Below are 25,379 nucleotides of genomic sequence, written 5' to 3'. Positions count from 1 at the left end.
GAGGAACATGCCCTGTAAAACTGAAGCCCAGTTTCAAGCTGCCACTTGCATATTCCCCCAAGCAAGAAAACAGTAGGCAAAAGAGAGAAACAATCTCTAGTCCACAGAGAGGATATTACAAAGCCTCAGCCTCACTAAAGTCATGGAGGAACATTCCAGACTAGGATTAAAGTTCAAGGAGATGTTTTCATACACACACCCTCTTAATCGGACAGTGGAAAATATGCACAAGCACACACTGTGCAAATTATTCGTGCTTCTAGCAGAAATAATCTGCACCCTAGAGAGAGGGAAGAGATATCTGTATCTCCATGAGCACAATTATTGGATTAATCCTCCCTCATTGGCCAAGATTAAAGATTCACTCTCCCTTTCACCTCATAGCTTAGATCCAGAAGAAATCTCTCTAAGAAAAAGGAAAACAACTTGCATGTTGAAAACTACTGAGGACAAAATTAGAAGATGGACTTCTCTGTGAATTGAACTGCAGATGTTATTTATAAAAACATGGCACCTATTTGTATAAAAACACTGACATCCGTTATTGAAGCAGTGGAGTGCATTTAGCCTTTAATGTGAAAGGAGAAATTTGGCACAAAGAAAGTTATCTAAGACAAATAAAAGAACCTTTGACTAGGTTTGGGTTTTTTTCTCTCCACAAGACAGCAAGATGCTTTGTATTTCATCCAAATCTCTATTCCCTACCTACATTGCATCCTTCCCATTTACTCCTTTCTTTCCTTTACCAGTGATTATTATTTACCTTTTTTTTTTCCCAATGAAATCTTTAACTTCCAATGATCAACAACAGTTTTTCATTCCCCCCTGAAATCTTTTTCAGCAAAGTCTCCCAGTAACACTAACACTGGCACATCAGTGACTTTCCTTCCCATACTCTACGCTTTCATTAAGTGGGAACGGGGGAATGCTTTCCACATATTATGAAACAAAATAGTGGCCTTTACTGTACTCTGTTATCAGGGAAGGCTATCAAATACAGTTGCCATGACAGACTGAGGAGCAGATTTCCCAAGCAAAACATCTCTGCTCCTGAAACATGCCTTACTGAAAATACACAGTGTAAATAGTTCATTTCTAAAATAGCTGAAAATCACTACCATATCAAATAAAAAGAGCTGCTACAACTCAGGCCATTTTATGATGACCACACCAATAAAGCTGCAGAATCATAGTATAATTTAGGTCAGAAGGGGCATCTACAGGTCATCTAGTCCAATCCCCTGCTCAGAGCAGGGCGACTTCAAAGTTAGATTAGGTTGCTCGGGGCTTTGTCCAGTTGCACTTTGAATATCACCCAGGATGGAGATTCCACGGCCTCTCTGGGCACCTCTTCCACTCAACGCTTCTCATCGTGAAGCCTTTCCTTACAAACAGCTGGAAAGTCCCTTGCTGCAACCTGTGACAACTGCCTCTCGTCCTTTTGCTGTACATCTGACAAGAGTTTGACTCCATCTTCTTCACAACCCCCCCTTAGTCACAAAAGGAAACAAAAGACATTAGAAACTATTTAAACAAAACCTGTAGGGAAAACAGCATGAGAAGAAATAATTCGTAAGTGGACTATAGTGGTCTGGGGTTGAAGGATTTCCGTCTGCCAGAGGTGTAAACAGGAGGCAATCCAGTGGCACCATATCTTGCTGCTTACAACTAGCATGCTTTTAAGTACACACCAGTTTTTCCCTTTGCCTCATACACAACAAATTGCTGTTACTCCTCTTTTTTCCCCAACATCCACATAAAAGGTTTCCTTTTGCCCTTCACCTCTATCTTTCCTTTCCCTCCCAGGGAAAAGGGGAGATGTGTAACCATTGCAACTGGTAACACTCACTTTGCTTTGGCTGCCAGAAGAGAGCTGGATCCATGTATTGCTCAGAGTAATCAAGGAGAGACACTAGTTCTTGGAAAAAGGCAAACAAGAAAGACAATTCTTTTGAAGAGCAACTTTTTTTGATTATTTAATCAAGTGTTGTTATTAGATTTACCACATTTGATGCAAAGACAATTAAGTGTCTACACAGGCCCTAATTTTTATTTAATAAAGAGGAAGGGGCTCTAGCCTGGGAAGAAAGTCAGAAAAAATTGGTGAAAAATATACATTTTCCTCTGTATTAAATTGCCAGTATAAAAGAACTAATGACAACCCTCCCCTCCCCCAATTTAGTTCTCTGGTCCTGTGTACATTTATGCGTTTACATCACACCCAAAACCAAAAAATCTGAGAAATCTGAGTAACAAAACCATCACACATAAGAACATTGAATCCACATAATTACTCCTCTTTGCAGAAAAAAAGAAGACAGACAGAAGTGCCATAACAATCAATAATTAATTAGAAGCTATCCCTAACTTTTTTAAAATTATTATCCAAATGTGTATCAACTCAACAAGTTTTTTTTAAAAAAAAGGGGGCGGGGGGAGAAACTCCTTGGTTTGTACAAAACAAGCTATATTTCCCAGAAAAACACAACAGCATGTCTTGAAATATGTTATTAAGGGACAAGCTTGGCAAAAGTTGTTTGCCTGTAAGTCAAAATATAGCATGTTTGACTAACTCTTTCCCACTTTACGAACGGCATCAGCCAGTCTTCCCACCCTTTTTCCAGTATACCTGGACAAGCCTCTGAAAACACACATTTACAGTGGAAAGCCTTAAACAGCAAAATAACTTACATGGCTCTATTCTGACTTTTGCAACAAAGTTATCAACATTATAGTGGTATTAAAATCAGTACGATTCACTAAAGCAATTGTTCAATCAGGTATTACATTATATCAGTTGCATAAGAAAGTTTTGTGACATCTGCATCATGCAGTAGAAATATATCTTTCTCATAAGAGTCTGTTATATGGGTAAGTGCGTGTGTGTGTGCCCACAGTAAAGACTGCAAGTCTACAACTACACACAACTTCTGGTTCAGAAAGGACAGCACTGTCTTGCAAGAAGAGTTTGCTGCCAACTGACCACAAAGCTGAACACGTTACTACGACAGAGAGATTCCTCTCTTTCTCTCCATGCCACTACACCCATGATGGCAGTATCAAATAACATGACTGCAAATACTGCTGCCCACAAAATAAAAAAAAAAAAAGATCTTCCCTCTATGCTCAATTTCTTAAATTCTTAATGTAATTATTATGTTGTCAGAAATTCTATTGCTGCTTTTATGTAACAGAATTTATTGCCTGCTACAGGAGGATGAATCCTTCCCAAAATACACTTGGCAGTAGCCATACTTACAGAGGAAAGAACACAGAAACCCTATATGCAAAATAACATTATGAAAAGGTTGGTAAGTACTTATTTACTACCTGACACTGAGAACAGGTAACTGTTGAACATTTCAGCATTTCTCTGGCTTAAATACAGGCTAAAAAAATTAGTGACCACTGAAATATTTTTTTCTTTCGAAGAACACACACACTCTCTCATCTAATAATGAATCATATTGTAATGAAAACTAACCTCTTTACTGCGAATAACTATCGTGCCAGCAAAGCACAATATTCTCTTTATCTTTTTCTAGATTTTGATCACCCTTGGTCTTCTTCACTCAACTTACGCCTTTACCAACAGATGGGAAGTTTTTCTAGAAAATCAAACTCCTTTTTAAAGAGACATTTCTTCCCCACTGAAAACAACATACTAAACTAAACTTTTCAAATTAAGCATTCACTGATAAAAATCATAGAACTCATCACTATACTACAGCATTGTCAGATTTTTCAAGCAATAATATTTGTTCAAAGAAGATCACAATGATCTTATTGTTTACACTTGCTTCAACAGCTGCCCAAGACATCTCTTCTACATTCACATTCATTTAAGGCTATGACATTTATTCTACATCTTATCTGACTCTAAAATATGCAGGCACAGTGTTCATATATGAGTGCAGACCAGTCTGAACAGCTACTGTGTAATAAATACTTCATTCTTAGTTCCTGTATGCTTAGTATATCTATCACAGCTCAAATAAGAAACCATTACCGCTCTCATCACATTTAGTATTAGCTTCCCTAAGCTAAAAAAGAAAAACAAAACAAAACAAAAACACCACATCAAAAAAAAAAAAACACAAAACAAAACAAAAAAGCCTCCCCCCCTTCCCCAGATCTGATTTCTGGCCTTAGAATAATTTTACAGCTTTACAACAGCAAGCTATCCTACATCAAAAGTTGACTGCAGCTACCCCAAAAACTAGCACTTTCTCTCACGTTTCCCCACAAAAGATTTTAACACACCTTTTTTTCCCCAAACCCCAATAAAATCAAATTATATCCCTTCTGAAAAATAGGCTAAGTGACAGTGTTTTGGGTAGCGAAGGAAAGAAGGGATGAAAACACAGATTTGAGAAATACACCACCAATTAAGCTCTCCATGAAAAGATGAACTAATGACAAAGTTTTAAAGTGGTATTTTACATCTAATGTTAATATTTTACTTCATAAAATAAAACAAATTCAGAGGAACTGTTCTTCAAATCATGCATTAAATGAAAGAAAAACTCTTTTTTTTTTTCCAGAGGTAGTACTTCCAGAGATGTAGAGAAGGAGCAGTCTTGTTGATGACATGCTAGATCTGAATACACATGCAGAACTTGAATTATCTTCATGACAAAATGAAAAAATGCCCATTCAATTCCCTCCCTCAGCAAAATTCTCTCTTCTGATTACAATTTCCATAGGTACAGAGTCATCAGCCAGAAGTATAAGACAATAACAATCCACAGATTGTTTAGTGCCTCCTTTGCTTTGCTACCTCTTGCATGTAGGAATCAGTCTTTCAGAGTTGACGGTGGCTCAGGATAACATTTATGAGTGTTAAGCAAGTTAAAACCAGCGGTAGTTCCCCCACAAGAACGAGGCACCAGCACACTACTTTTATGTGTCTTATTCCTTACAAGCAGACTCTATGCTTACCCTCAATAAAAGGAAAACTGAAGAGTCCAACCCTACCACTGAAACTCTATGCTTTTTCTTAAACAGACAACTACACTCCATTCCTTTCTCCCCACTTACCTAGAGTTGCCAACCTTAAAGATACACTGCTGAACCTCATCAGGCTCTCTCACAAGGATTAAATGAAAAAGGATACTGTACTAACTAATGGGAATACTATAGAATTCTAAATCAATCCATATATTAAAATAATTAGAATTTATTTATAACTTCTGACTGCACTTAGTTTTAGCACTTAACTACACAGCTGCCCAAAAATAAAACCATACAACAAAAACATCATCTGGGAAAAGAGTATTACAAACCATTTACGGTAATAACCAGAGATCTGCAAATAAAAAGAAGGGAGAGAAGCACACACTTACTTGTATTTTGGTTAAGAACAATTCGCTTTTGATCCCATTCTTCACTTCTTCCGGTAATGATGCTTATTTTCCATTTTGAGCAGAGAACAAACCATAAGCTCCTCACTGGGCATCATTTATGTTAACGTGAGAAATTTCCAGACTCACCTGGTTATTTGTGTTCCAAGTGTGCAAGAAAAGGAGACAAACATTGCCTATAAAACAGTGTCGCCCACTTGATAACAATTAAATGTACCTGACATACATATATGTTTCTACTTTGGGAAAAAAAAAAATTAAATATTCTATTTTTGGAGTTGGTGTCCCATATTGCACTTGAAAATGTATATATACTGCCACATACCTTAACAAGTTGAAGCTAAGATCTAGCCTTTTTGCCATATGTCCATATTTTCTTCCTAGGAATTCTGGAATTTCTTCACAGTCTTGACTAATGTAGGACACCTGAGAATTGGAAGCAAAAAGGAAATATTTCGTAAGTAGATTATTTAGTTTCCTGTCCAGATGCTGTCTCATTGATCCAATGACAACACACTATAGTAAATATTCATTACAGCTTTAAGCTACATCAGTTTTACTGCTATAGAATCTATCACAATCTCATTTTTCTATTGATACAATCAGCTTAATATTTATTACATCTATAGTCTTATGTACAACGTGTTGTCTCCTTTCAGGTAAAAATAATTGGATCAGATACATCACATTTCTTTTGTTGCACTGTTAATGTTTTGATCTAACATTACTTTATATTACCATTCTGATACACTCCAGAAGAAATTTTTTTGAAAGATCAGAAGCCATTCAAAGGACTTTCTAGTTTGTCTCTCAGTACACAACACACTGAAAGTTTGGTCCAGAAATACCTAAGCCATGTACTGTCAATCCATTCTCATAACCATTCCTTGAGGAGATTATTATTCCCAGTGATATGCTAGGGACAGAGCAAGAGGGCTGCCCAAGATCTGAAAAACCCAGCATGCAGCTTTTTTCAGACAGTCATGTAAGTCTCAAAGATTTCTGGCTTCAACACCTATGTTCAGATCACACTTCTTCTTATACCCAACACACTTGTGAATGTCTTTCCTCTTTTTCACACCAGCCCATCTAACCCACCTTTAACAAACATAGGAAGAATTAGTGGTAGCAAAAATACAGTTTACTCAGTTTTTTTTTTTTTTCCCTCCAGGATGAAGTGAGTGATAATATTTCCAGAAAAACACAAGCAATAAAACAGCTAAACTTTTTCTATTCTCTCTGCTGTATTGTCTTAGAATTCTTTGGTTTGATTTCTTCAAAGAATCCCCACAAAGCCTGCAAACCTATTGTCATGAATTTTATACATCTACATTGGCTCATCCTCCCTGTGTTCAAAATATCAGTATAAACACTGACATTTCAGATTTTGTGCTAAAGAAATCTTAGTTGCCCTTAAATGGCAACTTGCTAGTTAAGTAGATTTCAACACTGTGTTAGACCACTATCTATAAGATATTGCTATTATCTAAATATTTAATATAAAGTCAATTTCAAGACCATATCCTACTGGTCTAAAACATGTTAGATGAAAAATATGCAAAAAAGTCAGTCAAACTTTGTTTTGATAGTATTTCACTTTCTGTTAAAATAGAGACTCCTCTGCAGAACAGACTGGCGGTATGTACTTTTGCAAGTCATCCCGGTCTCTTACACTCAAAATGATTGCATTCTGATAATACTATATTGCATCCCATTTAATTCATTTTGTTCAATAACTTCAACAGATAAAGCTGACAACAGTGAAATAATTTTTACGAGCAGAAAACAGGTAGCTTGAAGCTCAGTTTAACAACTTCTTCCCCTTATTAAACCATACCTGCACTTGCAATAAATTCTGCTACCAGACATATGCATGACTTTAGCAAATATAAGGACAAAAGGGAAAGGAACTGTTTTGGGTACAGTTGCGCTACAATGCGCTTTACAACATACATGCAGGTACGCATACAAGCATTGCTTCATTCTTCACTGAATGGTAGACTTCTTTAAACTAATGCTTGCAAACCCTTGGAAAGACACCACATTAACAGCAGAATAATACTTTGGAGTAAGCATTTAATTCAATGTAACACGTTGAAATAGAAATGACTAAAATATGATGCCTATTAACACTAGGAGTGCAAGACCATCTTGAGCAACTATAAACACAGCAAGAGCACAGACCGCCGCTTTGCTTTTCACCCAGAGAGGAGTGGTGGTGAAGGAGCAAGAGACTCTGACCCACATTCCCACTGCTTCAGAAACTTACCTAGCTGTAAATGTTCTAGCTCCACAAGAACAGAAGTTGAAGAAAAAAGTTCATACGAATGTGTTTTGGAGCACACAGGAGGCAAAATACATAACATGTTGCAAAGCTTCAGCCTTTGAACTGATAAAATATACAAATATATTTGCATAACTGGTACAAACAGATTATTCACAGGCGTATTTGCAGATGGAATACGGTTGTCATGACCTTTTAATGCTGAGGCCTTGTAAAAGGAATTTTACTTCCACAAAGTCCACTTCAGCACACTCACAGTACAAGCACCTTTTTCAATTTAAAACAAATAGATTTATTTTTCCACAAAATACACAAAGTGCATTCAACTTTGTATCTCTATACCCCACATACATGAACTTGCTTCAGATACCCAAGAACTCTCTTTACTGTAAGAACAGCAGTGACCACCAGCGATGCAATACACGACAAGCCTTTTTGAACAAGTTTTCAAGAGTTATTTCCCCACTCTTCTGCTCTTTAATCCTTGAACAATGCTGATATAAAACAAAAATTCAGTAGTCTGGACAACAGAAGAATAACATTTCTTCATTTTCATTCTTTCAGTTCAAAATAATTTACCCAGAAAACAATAAAATGTACATAATTCAGTATTCTTCCTTTTGCGTCCATCTCAAATACCCTCAAAATGAGTATGAGCTTTCAAGTACATATCCAGATATGTCATCACTGAGAGATGAGAGCAAGCACACTTTTCCCAAGACTCCTCAGCTCTTTGGGTGCAAGGGACATCAGTAACAGGAGATTTCTTACATTTTTCTACACCAGTCACGAACATCACGTGGGATTAAAAACTGGATGTCGATGTTTCCATTGCCTAATTCTCCAACTCAAATCTAATACAGGTTGGTCACAGTTAATCATTCTTATTACTGGTGCCCTGCTCAATATCCCACTGAAATGTTCAGAAAGTTTCCCACAAAGCCCAGCATCAGATAGGCTATAGACGTCTCGGACATTCTTGCAGACTCTTCAACACACTGTATGTAATTCAGGAAAAAAATATGTTTTTACAAAATATTTAAAATGTAAGTTAACCAGTCAATAGCAGTTGCATCTCTCTTCTGCTTTAGTTTCAGAGGATATTACCATTTAATCTCTGCAATCATTTTACAATGATACTGTAATCTTAGTAATATCTTTATTAAAGAATGTCACCAAATAGGTCATGTATGAACTCTAGATATTGCATATTCCCTTCCATTGAAGGGAATTGCATCTGGAGTGTATTTCCAGTCAGTTGAGCATTATGTTTTACTCTATGCTGTTAGAAGACTGTATGTTAGGCACATAGCCAAATTAAGGATATGCTTTACTTGAAGGGGCTCAAGGCATGCTCAAGGGAAGAAGGCAGCATGTTACTCAGTGCCATAGTGCACCACAGAGACCACAGGAACCGTTTCCTGCAGCAGCTGCAAAATTAGCCAATTGCCTCCGTATCTCACACACACACTCACAAGAATTCCACACACACAGAAATAGTGACCAGATTAAAGAAGCAATTAGAAGGGCAGCACCCTAGTTTAATGGCAAACCATTTTCAAAAAGAAGGCAAGCTTCATTTATTCTTTTTGTGGGGGGAAAAAAATATTTGGCTAGTTTTAGTCACAGGTTCAGCAGTAATGACATCAATTTTTAGCCAGAAAATTTTTCAGTAGCCAAATAAGGCACTTGGTAAGGGCCAGTAGGATTTGTTTTACTTCCCAACTTCCCTCTTTAATCAAAACGAAACATACATAGTGTTTACTTTCAGCAGGAACAACAGTTAGCATATTTCAGTCCTTCTCCTTCAGTTTATTCCCGCAGCCTACTCAAACCTGAGAGCGGCAGGGTCCGAGAGCAACCGGAGGTCGCTCTGGAGCACGACACGCTCCCCGGCCCACCGGGCGCCGCATCGGGCTCCGCCACCAGCTGCGGATCTTGCGCGGGAGTGAGCTGTTACAGCCGCGCTGCTCCCACGGCAAAGCCTCAGGAACACGCCTGTTGCATTTGAGCAGGCTACAGCAGCAGCAAAAGTGGCAGAGGAATAATCCCCCGTCACCAACTACCCCGATGCTCCGTTAGCTATCGGTTAAGAGCGCTGCCAGCGCACACACGCACACCCCCAACCGCGCGACTCCGAGCGCACCCCCGGGGGCCGCCCCGCCTTCTCCCCCCCGCCGCACCGCCTCCCCCGGCCGCCCGGCGCTTTCGGGGGCAGGGACGGCTCCGCGGCTCTTTCCCTGCGGCGGCCTCGGAGCAGCGTGTTTGCGAGAGGCGATACCTGAGCAGCGTCCCGTGGCGCGGTGCCTACGTGCGGCTGGGAACTAAAACACCCCGGCCCGGTGCGAGCCCGCCGCCCCCCACCCCCGCGGGAGCCTCCCCCGGCCAGGACCAGGACCAGGACCAGGACCAGGACCATCCCCGGCCCCGGCCCCGGCCCCGGCGCAGCGAGCGCCCCGGCCGAGCGGCGGGGAGTTCGGGCGGCCGCTACCAGTGCCGGGGGCGGGGACGCACCGGCCGGGGCGGGCTGCCCCCGGCAGGTGGGGCCGCCGCTCGCCCGGGCCCTGCGAGCCGCGGGACGCGGACACTTACTTGGGCTCCGCTCACCACGACCCCTGCCATGGCTGCGGGGACGGCCGCGCCGGGGCTTCCGCGGGCTCGGGGCTGGGCCGGGCCGGGGCCGCCGCTTCCTCGCGGCAGTCAGCTGACGCGGGCGGAAGCGCGGCCGGGCCGCGGGCGGGGGCAGCGCGGGGCTCCCGCCGCCACCTGCGGCTGGGCTGAGCGCGCCCGCGGCGGCGCCGGGGAGGTCCGCGGGGGTCCCGCCGCCCCCGGCGGCCCTGGCGCCCGGCTGCCGCTTCGGCCCCCCGGGCGGGTCGCCCTGAGGCCCTGCCGCGGGCTTCCCGGCAGGACCGTCCCGCTGAGGCGGGACGGGCGCGCTCCAACGCAGGGCGTTGGCGGAGGCGACAGGCGAGAGAGCATGGGGCTGGCGTGGGGCGAGGGTCTGCGTCTCCAGGCCCCAGACGTCCCTGCCCGGCGGCTGGCCCAGGCCCCGCTGCGGTGCCGTGCCCGGAGCGAAGGTCCAGCCGCCACGCACCCGACCGCCGCGTTTCAACGCAGGGCTGGGACCGCGTGTTGGGTTGTGACAGTGGTGGGATAGGCCCTGGGAAGAAGTGACGGAAATAGCTGATAGGTGAGACGGTGACGGAGGAATTGGGGCTTGGATTTCATTCCCCATGAGGAGCTAGATGACTTGGAGGGGCATCTGGACTGGCTTTCCACCTACTGAGCAGCCCACTAATTCGTGGCATAAAGCCTAACTTGCCTTTGAAGAGATGTACGGCACTGGTAAAGCAACACGTGCAGAAATAATCCCATGCTGTCTACAGGAGAGGTCCACATCCCCATAGTGATATTTTTTTGTCTGTAGAATATAGGGTAATTTGTGTGGAAAACAGAAATACCTTTGGAATTATCAGAAATACTTGTCAAACCAGTCCTTCCAGGGCATGAGAATTTGCTAATTAAAATAATGGCATGATGGCAGGTTATCACTAGTTAGGCAGAGTAGGGAAATTGAAGGTTTTCTGTAATTTTATGTGAGACTTTAAAAGATACGTAGGTTTCCCAGGCTTGGGTCCTAAATCCTATTAGTCGTCTACCTACCTCTTCAGCCGCCTAAGCACCTTTAAAAATCTGGCTCTTCTTTCCCCTTTATTGCTAATATAGCATAACTCACTCTTGCTGAAAGCGGAGGCACGTGCTGTGAGGGGAAATAAGTTTCAGGAGGATACGTATTCTACCCTGCAAACCCCTTTCTACAGTTTGTTCAGCAACACGGCAGAAACTAATACTGTGCTTGCTGCTCTGCCTCTTAATATCAACAGAATAAATTCTTGGTACAGCTGTGGCACTACACCTTCTCTAGAGCCATCCCTCCTTTTACGCTGACTGCTGGACAGGAAACGCAGAGCAAATAGCCAAGGAAAAAAACATTCTGTACCACTTTTTCATCCCTGTTATTGTAATGTATTGTGTTAAAAATCGAAATGGGCCAACATGTAGAAAAATCAAAACACAGTCAATGAACAAATCACTCCATTGCTTTGCACAGATCTAATTTTCCTTGCATCGTGTAAGACAGAGAAGAATCAATCCCTTCATCCACAGCAAATAAGCTGATCCTACACTGATGAATAAAAGTTCTGTTTCTGTAAGTAAGAGTTTTGCATCAAGGCATACTTGCTAGTTCAGGTCATCACTCAGCATGCTTCAAACAATCAGTGCCTTTATTTATTTATTCGACTATATAGCAAATAACATATGCCAAGGAAAACAAGTACTGTGTGATTTTAAACAAAGCAATACATTCTCCTCCTTCTGTATCTACCTCTTTTTATCTCTCCTTTAGTTACAAGCATGCGGTTCCCATCAGAATGAACATATACAGCTCAAGGCACAAAGTGGCCCACTGCTACAGTTAGCTGTATTTGTCTTAATGGAGTAAATTCAGTTCAATACTACACTCCTGTAAAATTGGAATAACTATATTGAAAACAATTTAGCACATCATTATCTATATTATTAGTATTAAATTTAGTAGTGTTAGCTGTCACTTTAGAGATATCTACGAAGAAGAAATTCCTGCCTGAATAGTTTACAAAATAGCACACACAAATAATAAGTCTGTTTTTTCCAGCTTCTTACATTGCCAATTGCATTAACCTGCCATTGATCCTCCTACTTACTAGGCAAGACCTTGTCTAGAGGGAAAAGTTGCAGGTGCAGCTCCCTAAACTGGGTGACTTAAATTGACTTTATCATCTCTTCAATCAGTTGAGCTGAATTTTGTAAATTACAAAAACAACTTAAGGAGGTGGCAAACTGTTTTAAGTGCATCTGGCTTATAATCATTCTTCTGAAACCAGTTCAATGTTTTCTTGTACAGACATGGCCTAGATTATTATCTGTCATGGATAAAATAATAGATCCAAATCCCATGGTGTGTAACAAAGAGGGAGTGCTACCGATCGCAGTGACAAAATGGGCCTATTATACTGCACAGGAAGTGAAAAACAAAACTCGCTAGAACAGAGGAAAGGAGAAGAGAGGTGACTGTCTTGTTATGATGCTTCCCTAGACTTTGAAAACTTACATTTTGAAAGTCCTAATTCTGCTGCCAGTTTCCAACAGCATGATTGGCAAATTTCTCAAACTTTGTTTTTTCGGAGTCTCTGTTTTATTCCTTAATTTCTAAGCACCCATCACCTGCACATAATTTTCAAAAGGAACGAAAACTCACAGCTGCAACTGTCTACCACTGAAGGAGTATTTTGTAACATCTAATCTGAAATTGTAACGAAGTTATAACATTGTCTCAGATTTCAAACATATGAGTCAATGTGCTCATTAGTTTGTGCCTCATGTTATTATGAAGCTAAAATACATTACAGTGCTATATAAATACAGGAGGGCTTTTTTAGCTTTTGAGCCTGCTGATCATCAGTGTCACTTTATAGCACAGATTCTAGATGACCATGAGGCCGCCTCTCGTTTTAGAACGTTTTTCACCTTGCCATATATACTTATTCTTCTGAGCATCCCAAAACACTACCTTCTTGAGTCCTGGCCCCGCACAACCTGAATCAACTGAATGTTTTCTGTAGCTTTGATAGAGCTGCCTATATGAGGAAAGCTTCAAAGGACTAAGTTTCTACTTAGAGAGTATATTTTTATTGGTGGTTCCTTAGAAGCTGAAAGTTTTGTGAGGATTCTTTGTAGAGGTCGAAATAATTTATATGACAGTGGGGCTTAGCTGACCTTTGAAATGTCTTTTTTACAGTGTATGTATACAGAGAAGATAAAAATCACTTGTTCATTTAAATTATCAGTTTCACTGCACAATTAGAAGAAGAAGGTGGCACCTCTGTATGGGCCATTCAAATACGATTTCCTAAGATTTTTAATAAAGTATTGCCAAAACGGCTTGATATATGAGTTACATACAGACAAAACCAACATGGACTTCAAAAAAAAAAAAAATCAATTACGTTTTCTTGTGTATAGCTACAATAAATGAGTTGCACTAATATGCTTGGTATATTTTTTTATATATACATACACACACACATATATATATATTACAAATTGAGCAGACCCATTCCTTGAATAAAGGGCACTATATGTTCAAAGTAAGATAATACCTGTAAACCAGCATCCAAACAACTGGGAAGCAATGTATTGGAACCATGGTAGATACCTATCAGATCTGTCACTTATTTCTAAGTTCTTCACATAATAACAGAGCTTTAAGTCATTTTAGCAGTCATTAGCCTAAAATGTATACACAGCTACAATTATGAAATCTCATTGACTAACTGATTAAAATAATTCACTAATACATACAAGTAAATTTGGCATAGCACCAAGCACCAAATTAATTATATGATTTTATATAAAACCTATGTATAAAAGTGTTTTCCTATCTTAAAAGAACATTGAAGGTTTATAAGAGGAAAAAGTAGCAGTCCTGAATGTTTTATTAACTGCAAGTAATAAAAATATTTCAGACCGACTTAATCAAAATGGTCTGTTTTCCAGCTTACATCACACTATGCATGTATGTCTGCATGTGCATCAATACAATTATCTTACATGTCAGAGTAAGTCAAACAACAAACTATTGTCGTCTTAAAAAGATATATATAATTCCTCCTGCTTGAACAAACTGAGTTTTCTGAAGCAAAACATTTCAGGGGAAAAAAAAAAAGCCCAGCCAAGTCACAGAATTCTTCCAACTTGACCATCAGAAAATTTGGCTCAGAGTTTACCCACATAACTCATTTTGTTGATGCTCACAATGAAAACATTGTCTCAAAATATTTGTTGATAAGTATCCATGGCAATACGATGTTTAATACAAACTGAATCAATTTAGCTGAAAGAGATTGACTGTAGTACAGACATTTTTGTCCATATTACCAGAGGAACATTTTATTCATACATAGCTTCACTTAGACCTGTTTTTAATCGTAAACAGTTAAAGGTGGTGTTTAATGTCCAAACTAATAACTTCAGATGTCTCCCAGGAAGTAGCATCACTAGCACGCTCTGCTGTGAAACACTCAGGAAAAAAATAAACATGATGGAAAGAAGATAAAATACAACGAAGTATGTAGTTTAATCTTATTGACAAAGACAGAAAGGAATACCGTAATGAAGATGTCATTTGCCATTCCTAAACTGAACTGCTGGAAATTAGGTTTCTCTTTTCCTATCTCCAACCTATTTCTTATATTCCCACTTACAAAGACATTTAACAGCCAATGATAAACAAGTTAAAGGGATCTGAAAAGCAAGTTATGCATGTACACTCAATACACTAGTACACCTTTTCTTGAACTATATTAGTATGACAGTGTGATATAGTGCTATAAAACTTGAAGACAAGAAGATCCAAATGACAGTAAAGTGATTTTTTTTTTCCAGAAGTGTATGCCCACACTTGTGTGTTTGAAAGTCTTCAGGATACATTTGTCCAGAAAAGCAGCCAATGAAAATTGGTTATCCCATACTACCATGGGCCCATGTGATACCTCTGAGTTTGCTTTGAGTTTCCTGCTGTTAACTAATGGCCTTGATTTACATTTTTCCATTCTTGTGGAGACTCCTACAAGAAAAAAGAGGGTTAATATTTTTACTTTCATCTAGAGTTTTTGCTTTTTTATCCTTTCCTGCAACACAGAAGCAGAGTGTCCAATCTGATATATTTCCTAAGAAAACCTCTTGCATTTTGGCTCTTTGATTCCTCCCCTGTCCCCAGGCAAAGCAGAATTTTGTCTAAAACCACCTCTGGGATACATTTAATTATTATTTTCCTATTATATGGCAGCAGCGTGGTATGAGCATAGTGAGGCTACATGGTGATTGTGAATGAATGCAGCTCTGACATAAGCTCGCTCACTGTTTTATTGCAAAGGCACCTTGAAGTTCAGCATTTTCTGATGTCTTTGGAAAGCTTCATTTTGTAACCTTGTTAGCATTCTTTTAAGGTAAGTTTTTGTATAGGCTTTATAATGCAATATACTATAAGCTAAGAGTTTTCAAAAACCAGAACAACCTAAAAGCTTTGATGACAGAAGGGGAAAAAAAAAACCAAACTTTCCTGAAATTTTTATCCAGTAATCTCATCTGGCTTCCACTGAAGTTAATGACAGTTTTGTCGACCATGGTAGGGCCCAAATACAATTTAAAATCCCTTATGTTACATTATATAGCACACTATAGCTATTAGGCTAGAATTACATTTAATAAGTAACGCGCTCCACAACTAAGACACAGCAACAATTAATTGTGCAATTTAATTCTGCCTTCTCGTAATATATGTTATGATACAGGGTTGGTTTTGTTGGGTTTGTTTTTTTTTAAATATACAGGAGCCTGTTTCCTTTAGACTGTAGAATGAACAGAGCTAAGTAAATTTAACTCAACCAGGTAAAATATCACTAAGTTCTTCAATGCACTGTTACCAGAGCACCTAGCATTTTTGAATGCATTTATTCTCACCCTATGCCAGGAAAATAGAAAAAATCCTCTTCTTCCTATCCTACAGAAAAGGAACTGTGGCACAGAAAAGCTAATTTACTTGTATAAAAACTTATGTTCATTATCTGTAGTCAGCTAGGGAACTGAACCTACACCTCCCAAGACCTAGGCTGATACCCTAACTGTAGACAATACTCTGTCTTGGTTTGTCCTATTTGGTGTAAATGCACAGTAGGTATTATGTAATAAAAACTACTATTTCCAGTCTGGAAAAGAAGTGTAGCAAGTGTAGAACCATCATTTGTTTGCTCCCAGTGGACAATACTTGCAGGCAAAAGGATATTCCAAGCTGAAGGGTGATTATGATTCTCTGTGTGTCCCACCTAGAGTATATAGCACGCAGAAGAAAGATGCTGACATGGGGCATCCACAAGCTCTGTAGATTATTGCAGGATTTTGACATGTTGCCAAAACTAAATGTATAGCACAAACCAAAGACAAGAAATGGTATTTTTCAACAGCTTATAATTCATGCAATCTAAATGTTTTTTCATAAAGCCAACAAAAAGAATGCCAGGATTATCCTCCTGCCAAGTTTCAAAGGCCTGTTGCTAACCATGGAGGCACAGAACACTTAATAAAAGATCATAAGAATTTTTTCATTTGAAAGAATTCAGTAATCTTTGTATGGAAGCTGTTGCTACTGCTTCTCCTATAATTATATGTTGCACACATACACAGAGATTATTTTTTTCGAAGCCTAAGATGACTGACTCACAACAAACCTGAAGTGCTATACTTCCCTACAATCCATTACGTATAGGTGAATTTCAGGTTGGCTGGCTGCATTATTGTGGGAAAGTAAATTGCAATACTGAAGCAACTGTACATCTTTGTACATCGATGCTTCCTTGCTCATAAGAATGCTGGGGGAAAAAAAAGGATTAAAGCTAGGATAAAGTCTAATTTGAGGCCATCCAACATTGCAGTTCTATTCTAAATAACAGATTTGAGGTTTCAGAAGTTCAGCAAGGTATTTTCTTGTTCCAGGTCTCTGTCACAATGTCTGGGGCAGCAACTGTCTGTCACACAAAGACAAAACAAAATTATTGCAGGAAGTGTTTGAATACAAAGATCAATCAACAAGGAAGTGGCTGCAGAGGCCAGAGGAGCTTGTAGCTGAGCTGATCTCTCTTGTTCTAGCTGTCTTGGCAGTTCACTGTAGAACTGAAATACCAGACCAGTCAGAGGTGGGTTTGTGGGTTTTTTTTGCAGAAGGAACTATATTCACCTGATTAATCCAGGAGGCACAATCTGCATCTTATTTTGCCAACAACACTGCATAATAAGAGAGACCTATCTATAAATAGGCATATACTATTGAAAATACATGTTGGAAGGGGTCCTATGCCCCTAAGACCCTACGCCCCTAAAGACAGGTGTCCTTACCCCGACAGAAGATTGGATGATCAGGAAGGAGTTCAAGCCAAGGTGTGGGAATACCTGACATTAGGAAACAGGTTCCTTACCTGCTTCTCATGGCCCCATTTTTTAATCTTACGTCTTTGAGCTGGTTATACCGGCAAAGGGCAAAACCACAGCCTTCCATGCAGATAACAGATATATGATACTGCTGCTGAAAAGAGAGCAGTAAGCAGGTATACAGCCCCATCAGAAGTCAACATAGTACAGTTCAATATGGAATAACTTCTGTATTTTAAGGAGCAAAAGTTTTAGTTCCCTATTGTTCAGTTCTAAAGCCAGTTGCTCTTTTTTCATTATACCTTTTAAGTACCAAAGATTCCCACAGATATGTAGGGAAGTTGCTAACAATTTGGATGGCTATGAAAGAACAGAGCTCAAACAAAAGCCACCATCCTCTGCGGTTTGTTAAACAGCAACTTTTCCCATTACTCACTACTTTCATCCACCCATCCTTCTGGGCGAGGAGGGATAAATATAGCTCAGCTAGCATTAATTCTGCATCATCTGGAGACATCACTAGGAAAAGAACACGCACACACATAATGCAAGGGGGAAGAGCTGAAAGCTGAAAGTTACAGAGGGGCAGTCTCTGCAAGCAATATATAGTCAATTAAGAGAGAGAGAGAGATGTAAACCTGACAACTACAAGAAACAGGTTTGTTTCTTAATCCCCTTTCCTAGGAAAGATGAAGCAGAAAGACTGCCTAATTGTAGACTGTAGATTCTATAGCACCTGCTGGTCCTCCAAGACATTTTTGTTCTAAGTTCTCCGGTCCTGCATCTAGCACAATTCAGTCACCCAATGTTCAGTTCTTCAAGAACTAGAAAATCACGTGTAAACTAGTGGAAGAACAAAGGAGCCCAGTGCAGTTGGTAAGGTATTTTCTGCAGGAACCGCTCTTTCACAAGAAAATGGCATCACTGTGAACAGGAAATGCAGAGAAAAAATTCCAACTTCTGGTTCAAGCAGTCCTATGATATTAGGATTAGATTCATTACACCTTTCCAAATACTATCCCACTCCTTCTTTCCAAAAACCTGTTCTTCTAGACCCTGCTCACTATCCAAGTGGGAAAGTGAAAAGAAGGAAAGAAGCTGAGCCAATGTAATGCTTCATTCATTGAGAACAGAGTGGTACTCCATAAACTGTACGTTATGTTTTAGTCTCCAAGCCATCTGTCCAAATAACAAAAAAAAAATATTTTGATAAGCCTTCTTTTGGTGAGAAACACAAAAGAAATAGCAGACTAAAAACAGCGACTTCCTGTTTATACTGCAGAGATTATTAGAGACAGACCAATGCTAAACTTAAGGAAATTCTTGTCTTAATTTTGGAATCCAACTTTGACTCCATACATATAAAAGTATCCGAAAATGTGCTGATATTTGGCCATCATACCGAGGATGTTTTCCACAATCACAAGAGAACAGTTCAGAGCTTCAGATTAATAATTGTTGCTCTCAAGTAAAGATGAAGATGGACTGTTAACAATATAATATAAAGCTTTTCATGCTTAGGTTTCTTGCTGGAATCCCAGTCAGATAAGTAAAGCCACTATTAGCTGATGGTGTTGGATAACATATATGACTAGTTAGGAACAAACTGTTTCAGTTCCAGCAGCGAGATGTCCACATTACAAAATCAGCATAGAAACAGATACCAGAGTTGGCATATTTGCAAAAAAAGGCAATGATTGAATGGACATAGAGAATAAAACCACTTCAAACTCTCCCAGGCCTTGTCTCCAGATCAGAACTGAGAAAACATGAGTCACACCGCAATGGTGTAAGGTCCTCAATTTCAAAGGTGACAGTGTAGCACATTTCAATACTGTTAACTTGCCAAAACCAAAAAACACCACAGGGTTCTGGTTTGGGATTTCTTTCTAGTAATGGTGTCATGGTTTAAGCCCAGCCGGCAACTAAGCACCACACAGCCACTCACTCACTCCCCCCCGGCGGGATGGGGGAGAGAATCGGAAGAGTAAAAGTGAGAAAACGCGTGGGTTGAGATAAAGACAGTTTAACAGGTAAAGCAAAAGCTGCGCACGCCAGCAAAGCAAAACAAGGAATTCATTCACCACTTCCCATGGCAGGCAGGTGTGCAGCCATCCCCAGGAAAGCAGGGCTCCATCACGCGTAACGGTTACTTGGGAAGACAAATGCCATCACTCTGAAAGTCGCCCCCCCTTCTTCTTCCCCCAGCTTTATATTGCTGAGCAATGACATCATATGGTATGGAATACCCCTTTGGTCAGCTGGGGTCAGCTGTCCCGGCCGTGTCCCCTCCCACCTTCTTGTGCACCCCCAGCCTCCTCACTGGCGGGGTGGTGTGAGGAGCAGCAAAGGCCTTGACTCTGTGTAAGCACTGCTCAGCAGTAACTAAAACATCTCTGCATTATCAACGCTGTTTCCAGCACAAATCCAAAACATAGCCCCATACTAGCTACTATGAAGAAAATTAACTCTACCCCAGCCAAAACCAGCACAAATGGTTATACCAGTGTATCTGGGTGACATAACAGTTCACATGATTATGTAGTGAGTTAGACTACCGTGCTACATTTGGGTCACTTACTGAAGATTCTGTACCTTGTTAAGACAAGGCTGGGTGAATTCTGTAATAAAAAGTGAAGGCTAAAAGAGATCTAGTCACGGATGATGCTGTGTTTTTAAAATTCAGTCACAGCAATATTACAAAAGACTTCATACCAAGCCAAAGCAAAAAGGTTCAGGAAGTTTAAAATATTATTATTCATAAAACTTTTGCAAATTAATTGTTTTCCTCTCTCTGAGAAAAAAAACTTTGTTTATTTTTGGTGGAGTAACTCGATTTATGTGACAGAACCCAGCAAAAGGGAAGCTGTCATAACAAATATTATCATGGATCAGGACTACAGGACAGAGGAATAAGACACAGCTTTGCAAATTGAGCTCTTAGAGAACTGGCAGTAACCAACAAAAACTACTTTATTCTCAGCTCAAAACTCTTGAGAAATATGCACAGTTAATTCTCACGATGAAGGGATAGAAATACCCAGATTAGCCAGCCAAGTTTCTAGCATTTTTTCCCAGTTTGTCAGTTGTCTTAGACTTCCCTACCAAAACAAGAAGAAAAAGAAAGAAACAACCATTAGGCTGTACTTTATAAGAAGGTCCTGTTTGTAAATAGTTTTCAAAACACTACTAACCAGTAAGAGAATCTGCAAAATTTTACAGCCTGAGAACCATGTGTTGAAGACGAGGTTATGCAGTAGCAGTCATGGGTGGCTATAAGCAGTGTCTGTTGGCTTGTTTAACCTTACGTCAATTCATTAACCTCCTATTAAAATATTTATTGATAATTTACTAAACTTTTTAGGAATTAAAACTTCGTTTTCTTCTCTTGAGAACGTGCACTCTGGTTCACATGCTACTGGTGATACACAGCCAGGAAAGGCTTCACCTAGCCTTCTGGCTCTCTGGCATCCCAGACATGGCACTGAAGCCGTGTAATCTCAAAATGCAGTTTCACTTGCACTTCGGATACAGCAGCCTGGATACAGCAAGTGGAGCCTCTTGTGGAAAATCCTAACTACCTTGGACCTAATGGCTAACTTGGATACTTTTCTCCTCTTTCTTTGATCTTACATTTAGTACAAGTCTGACTTTAAAAAATTGGGTTGAAAAAACGTTAAACTCTTCATGAAGTGAAGAAAACGCTCTGGTGAAATAACCTCAAAGATGCAGCAGCATGGAGAGTATTTCTGCTTATTCCATATGTTAAATCATATGAAAGGATAGCAAGATATTAAATTCAGTTCTTCCCTACTGTTAATTTTTCATTATGAAAAAATGCATATGTTAATGAAGCCACAGAACTATCCACACTGTCACAAACAGAAAGTTCTAATTAGAAGATAACCACAGGTCTGAAAATCTTTTGTTACCTGAGAAGTTTGAGGCTGTCTGTTTTATAGCACTAATTAAAAATTGTTCTATTTAAGCAGAAAAGCAAAGACCAAAACAGTCATCAACAACAACAGGTAAGTGAGCAAAAAGACGACTTGACAAGTCCACTGAAAGATTTTAGAGATTCTATTTTAAGCTTAATGACTGCTTACATGAATATATACATTTTCATCATATGGGCCCATAAACTGACATATTGAAAATAATATTTTCAAAGTTTTATCTGCAAGGAAATTTTATTAGCATTCACCTTCTTCTAGTGAATGAAAAGGCATGTTAATTCCCTTCTACTTTTACTGTTTCAAATTGTATTCACTGTACAGTATTATAATTTGTCTTTCAGTGGAAAGATTATAAGTAAATGTGTTTGTAAAAATTGTTCGTAATGATCAGTTCTTAGTGCTATTTATACTGGTTATTTTACAATATAAAGAAAGTCATACCTAACATTTCTAAAGTGTCATTCACCTGCAAATTTCATGACATTTTACATATATTAATCAATTAAGCCCTACTATACCCATCTCAATTAGGCATTAATATCCCAATTTTACAGTTAGTTACACTGAGGATAGCTTGAAAGGTTAGCTGTCTTGCTAATACCACTCAGAAATGGGGATAAAACCCAAGAATGACAATCACTTCTCTGTGTGTAATGAAAAGTGAAAAGCCTTTTCCCTCTTGTAGAATGGAAAATACAAAATAAAAGGAAAAATTAATGGACAAAAGTTTGGGCTCTTACAGAACTTTTACTTTTTCTTGTCAACCAAACTATTGCTTTACAAACTTCTTGGAGAGAGGTGAATACGTATGATCAAGAGATTTCTACAAGAAGTTCCACAAGCTGTGGTCCTGTAGACCAAAGAAAAAACAGTGGCACAGAAGTATAGTCCATACTAACCTTGCCTCTCCCCACCTCCCAAGCCAGACTAAACATCTTGAACTGAACAGAACTTCAGCTTTGTACCAACTGGAGAATTTTTTTTTCAGCTGGCTCCCTTAGAGCAGGTCCAGGCCACTTTATGCTTCTTTGAACAGTAAAAATGAAGATATCCAATTAACATAACCATATAGTATCACATCACATTAATTCTATCAAACTTGCCAGTCTAATGCCACTAGCAAATAATTTTATTTCAATTTTCTATTCTGATTTTAATATGCAGAGTAGAGAAAGGTCATCCTGTTTATCCTGTTTCTGAGGTACTATAGTAAATAGTACTATAAAAGACACAGTAAAGCAGTGTGTTTCTAGGTGCACATCCTAAATGTAACCTGTATTAGTAACCATAACTGCGTAATTTTTCTGTATGACTTCAGTACTAATATCTAGAATTCAAAATTTACTGTTTTAGAAGTGCATTCTTATTATTACCTTAAATTATACTCCTTTATTGCTTTTAGTCCTCTAACTTGATACAGAAACCACTACAGGTTTCTCATTTTGTATCAGACTTCTGTATGTTCTGTGTGGGTGAAGAAAAAATAGGCTACTTCACTATATTGTGCTATCCTGGTTTTATACTGCCGCGCCTCTCAGAGGAGTCAGTGACAAATTATGGTCTCTTGGCATTCACTCTGTTGCAGATTTTGCACCAAATGAGGCAGGGATCACACAGAGGTGATACTGTTTGATCTTCATGTTCTATCATTATCAAGACTGTCATCATGTTCATGAACTAAACAACAGAACCAAGATTGTAGAGACAACCTCCATTCTGGCACTTCATTTTTTTCCATGCCTGACCTAGCATGCTTAATGTTCTTTTAATTTAGAGTCACTATGATTGTCATTGAGGTTCTGAGCCAGATACTTAGAGTATATCTATAATGTCCTTGTATCAGGGAGAAAACCCTAGCTCCAAGTCCTATTTATGTAGATGGGCTGATCTCCAAACTGGCTCCACAACTGTCCCTTACCAGCTCCAGCCACAGGCCATTCTAGTACTCTGCATATATTGTAATCACTTAATCAATGCTTCGTGTCTAACACGACATCTCAGGTATGCTCTGTAAAAGCAATCTGACCCAATGTTATCAGTTAATTAATTAGTGACAGCTCCCAGTATTCCAGAAACCTGTTAAAGGACACCTAGAGGATGGCCATAATGCTGTGGTGTCTGGCAGCCCCAGCTCGTTCAAGAGGGAAAATCAGTATGGCATAGAGGAAGTCTGTAACATCAGTTTTCTACCCCTGCATATTCTGTATCAGCTAGAGGTTCCTGAGGTCATGCAGACTGTCATCCACCCAATACAATGCTCCCACCTGGCTCTTTCAATTGCATGAATGAGAAGAGACACCAACCTATGGTCTTGCTGGCCTACACTGATTACTATAGAAGTGGTGAAGAAATGTCCAGTTATATTGAGAAGCTTTATCTTGGGACAGAGGAGCACCCTCTTTTCCCAAGGGATTCCAACCAAGGAATTCCAATACTACCATATCCAAAAAGCTAGAAATGAGGCTGCATTATGTCCAGAAACTACACACCAGGAAAAAGCAATCAGTGACCTTCCCACCTGAGTGACTGGACCATCCATGTTACTGAAGGGGCTGCAGGAATGTGCTGAGGCTTATGTTTTCCAAGTTAGGGTGGCAGCATCAGAAGAGAAATGCGATCTTATGCCTTAGTGAGCCAGCAATATGACTGATACACAAAGCTGAGGGGAAAGGATGAGAGGGATGCTAGAGAACTTAATAACCTGAATTCTTGCCACCTGTGGTTGTTATGTCCAGGAATACCTAAGAGGAATAGACAGGATTTATCTTCCCAGCCTTTGTGGCACCACTTTGAAAACGATGCTATGAAATTTGATACAGGTGGGGAAGGTGCTAGTGGGAACACAAATGTGAACAGCCACATACAGATGGTTGTCAGAGTGAGTTCAGGTTGTGAGCATACTGTGCACTAGTGATGACGTGTACAATACCGCTTGCTGAGATTGTGTGCCCTGCTCTTGGCTGCTAGTGAGCTAAGATGTGTCACTGTTGGTGTATAGGCATATACAGTAGTCAACACTATGCATGCAATGAGCAAAGTTTGCAAAACTGTTGGTTAAAGAGGCCATTTTTTTCTCATGACTGTGGGTGATACAGAATGAAGGGATTCTGGAAGCCATTTCTGGCCTTTGAGCACAAAGTTCCTGCAACGGGCACCTCCTGCTTGGTTGTCCACTGCCATATAGCGTACATTTCCTACAAGCTGCCCATGTTCTCCTTCCTCCCCCAACTTCAAACAGGCATAATAAAATCAGGGCACTTACCCAGGCTGGTCTCTTGTCTTGTCCTGGAATTTCTAGCCCACTGCTACCCTGGAGATGTAAGACAGGCAGAAAATGGCACCTTCGCCTTTTCTCCCTAGAGCGCTGTGGAGGCTCAGCTTCTACGCTCACCCAGCCTAGCATAGAGATCAGGCCCTAAACTGAAAAGTCAAGGAATCCAGATGGCTCTCCAGTGGTCTTCAGATCAGAAATCCCGTGCAGCTCAGCAAAATGTAGATACTTATGCAGAGCTACCCAAGTGGTCTACTGACATCCTTATCTTTTAAGTAGGTAGCTTTCAGGGTTTCTCCTTCAAGTTGCTTGTCTCTGTGGTCAGAATCAGCCATGTCAAGGTGCCACCAAGTCACCTCTTCTTGTGTGCTACTGAGAAGCTTTTCCTCAGCATAGGCCTGGGCTACCTCCAGCAGGCCTCATTTCTTACCTGTATGCCCTTACAACATTATAGGTTTGTTTATTCGTTGGTTAAAAGTAAG

At 40.0% G+C, this 25,379-nt stretch overlaps 1 protein-coding gene across 5 annotated transcripts in view; it reads right to left on the bottom strand.

Annotated features, from left to right (window-relative positions):
• Window positions 1-25,379, bottom strand: part of LRMDA (leucine rich melanocyte differentiation associated) — a 744,727-nt gene that overhangs the window by 680,239 nt on the left and 39,109 nt on the right. For 4 of the 5 annotated variants that reach the window (XM_050898587.1, XM_050898585.1, XM_050898586.1 and 1 more), the window contains exons 1-2: window positions 10,240-10,284; window positions 5,689-5,789 (exon numbers count right to left, since the gene is read on the bottom strand). The exons of the other annotated variant lie outside the window; for it this stretch is intronic. In XM_050898587.1, the coding sequence (XP_050754544.1) occupies window positions 5,689-5,789; window positions 10,240-10,269 (131 nt within the window). In that variant the 5' untranslated portion in view covers window positions 10,270-10,284. Of the gene's footprint in view, window positions 1-5,688; window positions 5,790-10,239; window positions 10,285-25,379 lie in introns of those variants that run through there. 5 annotated transcript variants of the gene reach the window in all.

This window comes from Gymnogyps californianus, chromosome 6, assembly GCF_018139145.2.
Source record: "Gymnogyps californianus isolate 813 chromosome 6, ASM1813914v2, whole genome shotgun sequence".
NCBI classification, from domain to species: Eukaryota; Metazoa; Chordata; class Aves; order Accipitriformes; family Cathartidae; genus Gymnogyps; species Gymnogyps californianus.
This window is presented reverse-complemented; position numbering and strand designations above follow the sequence as displayed.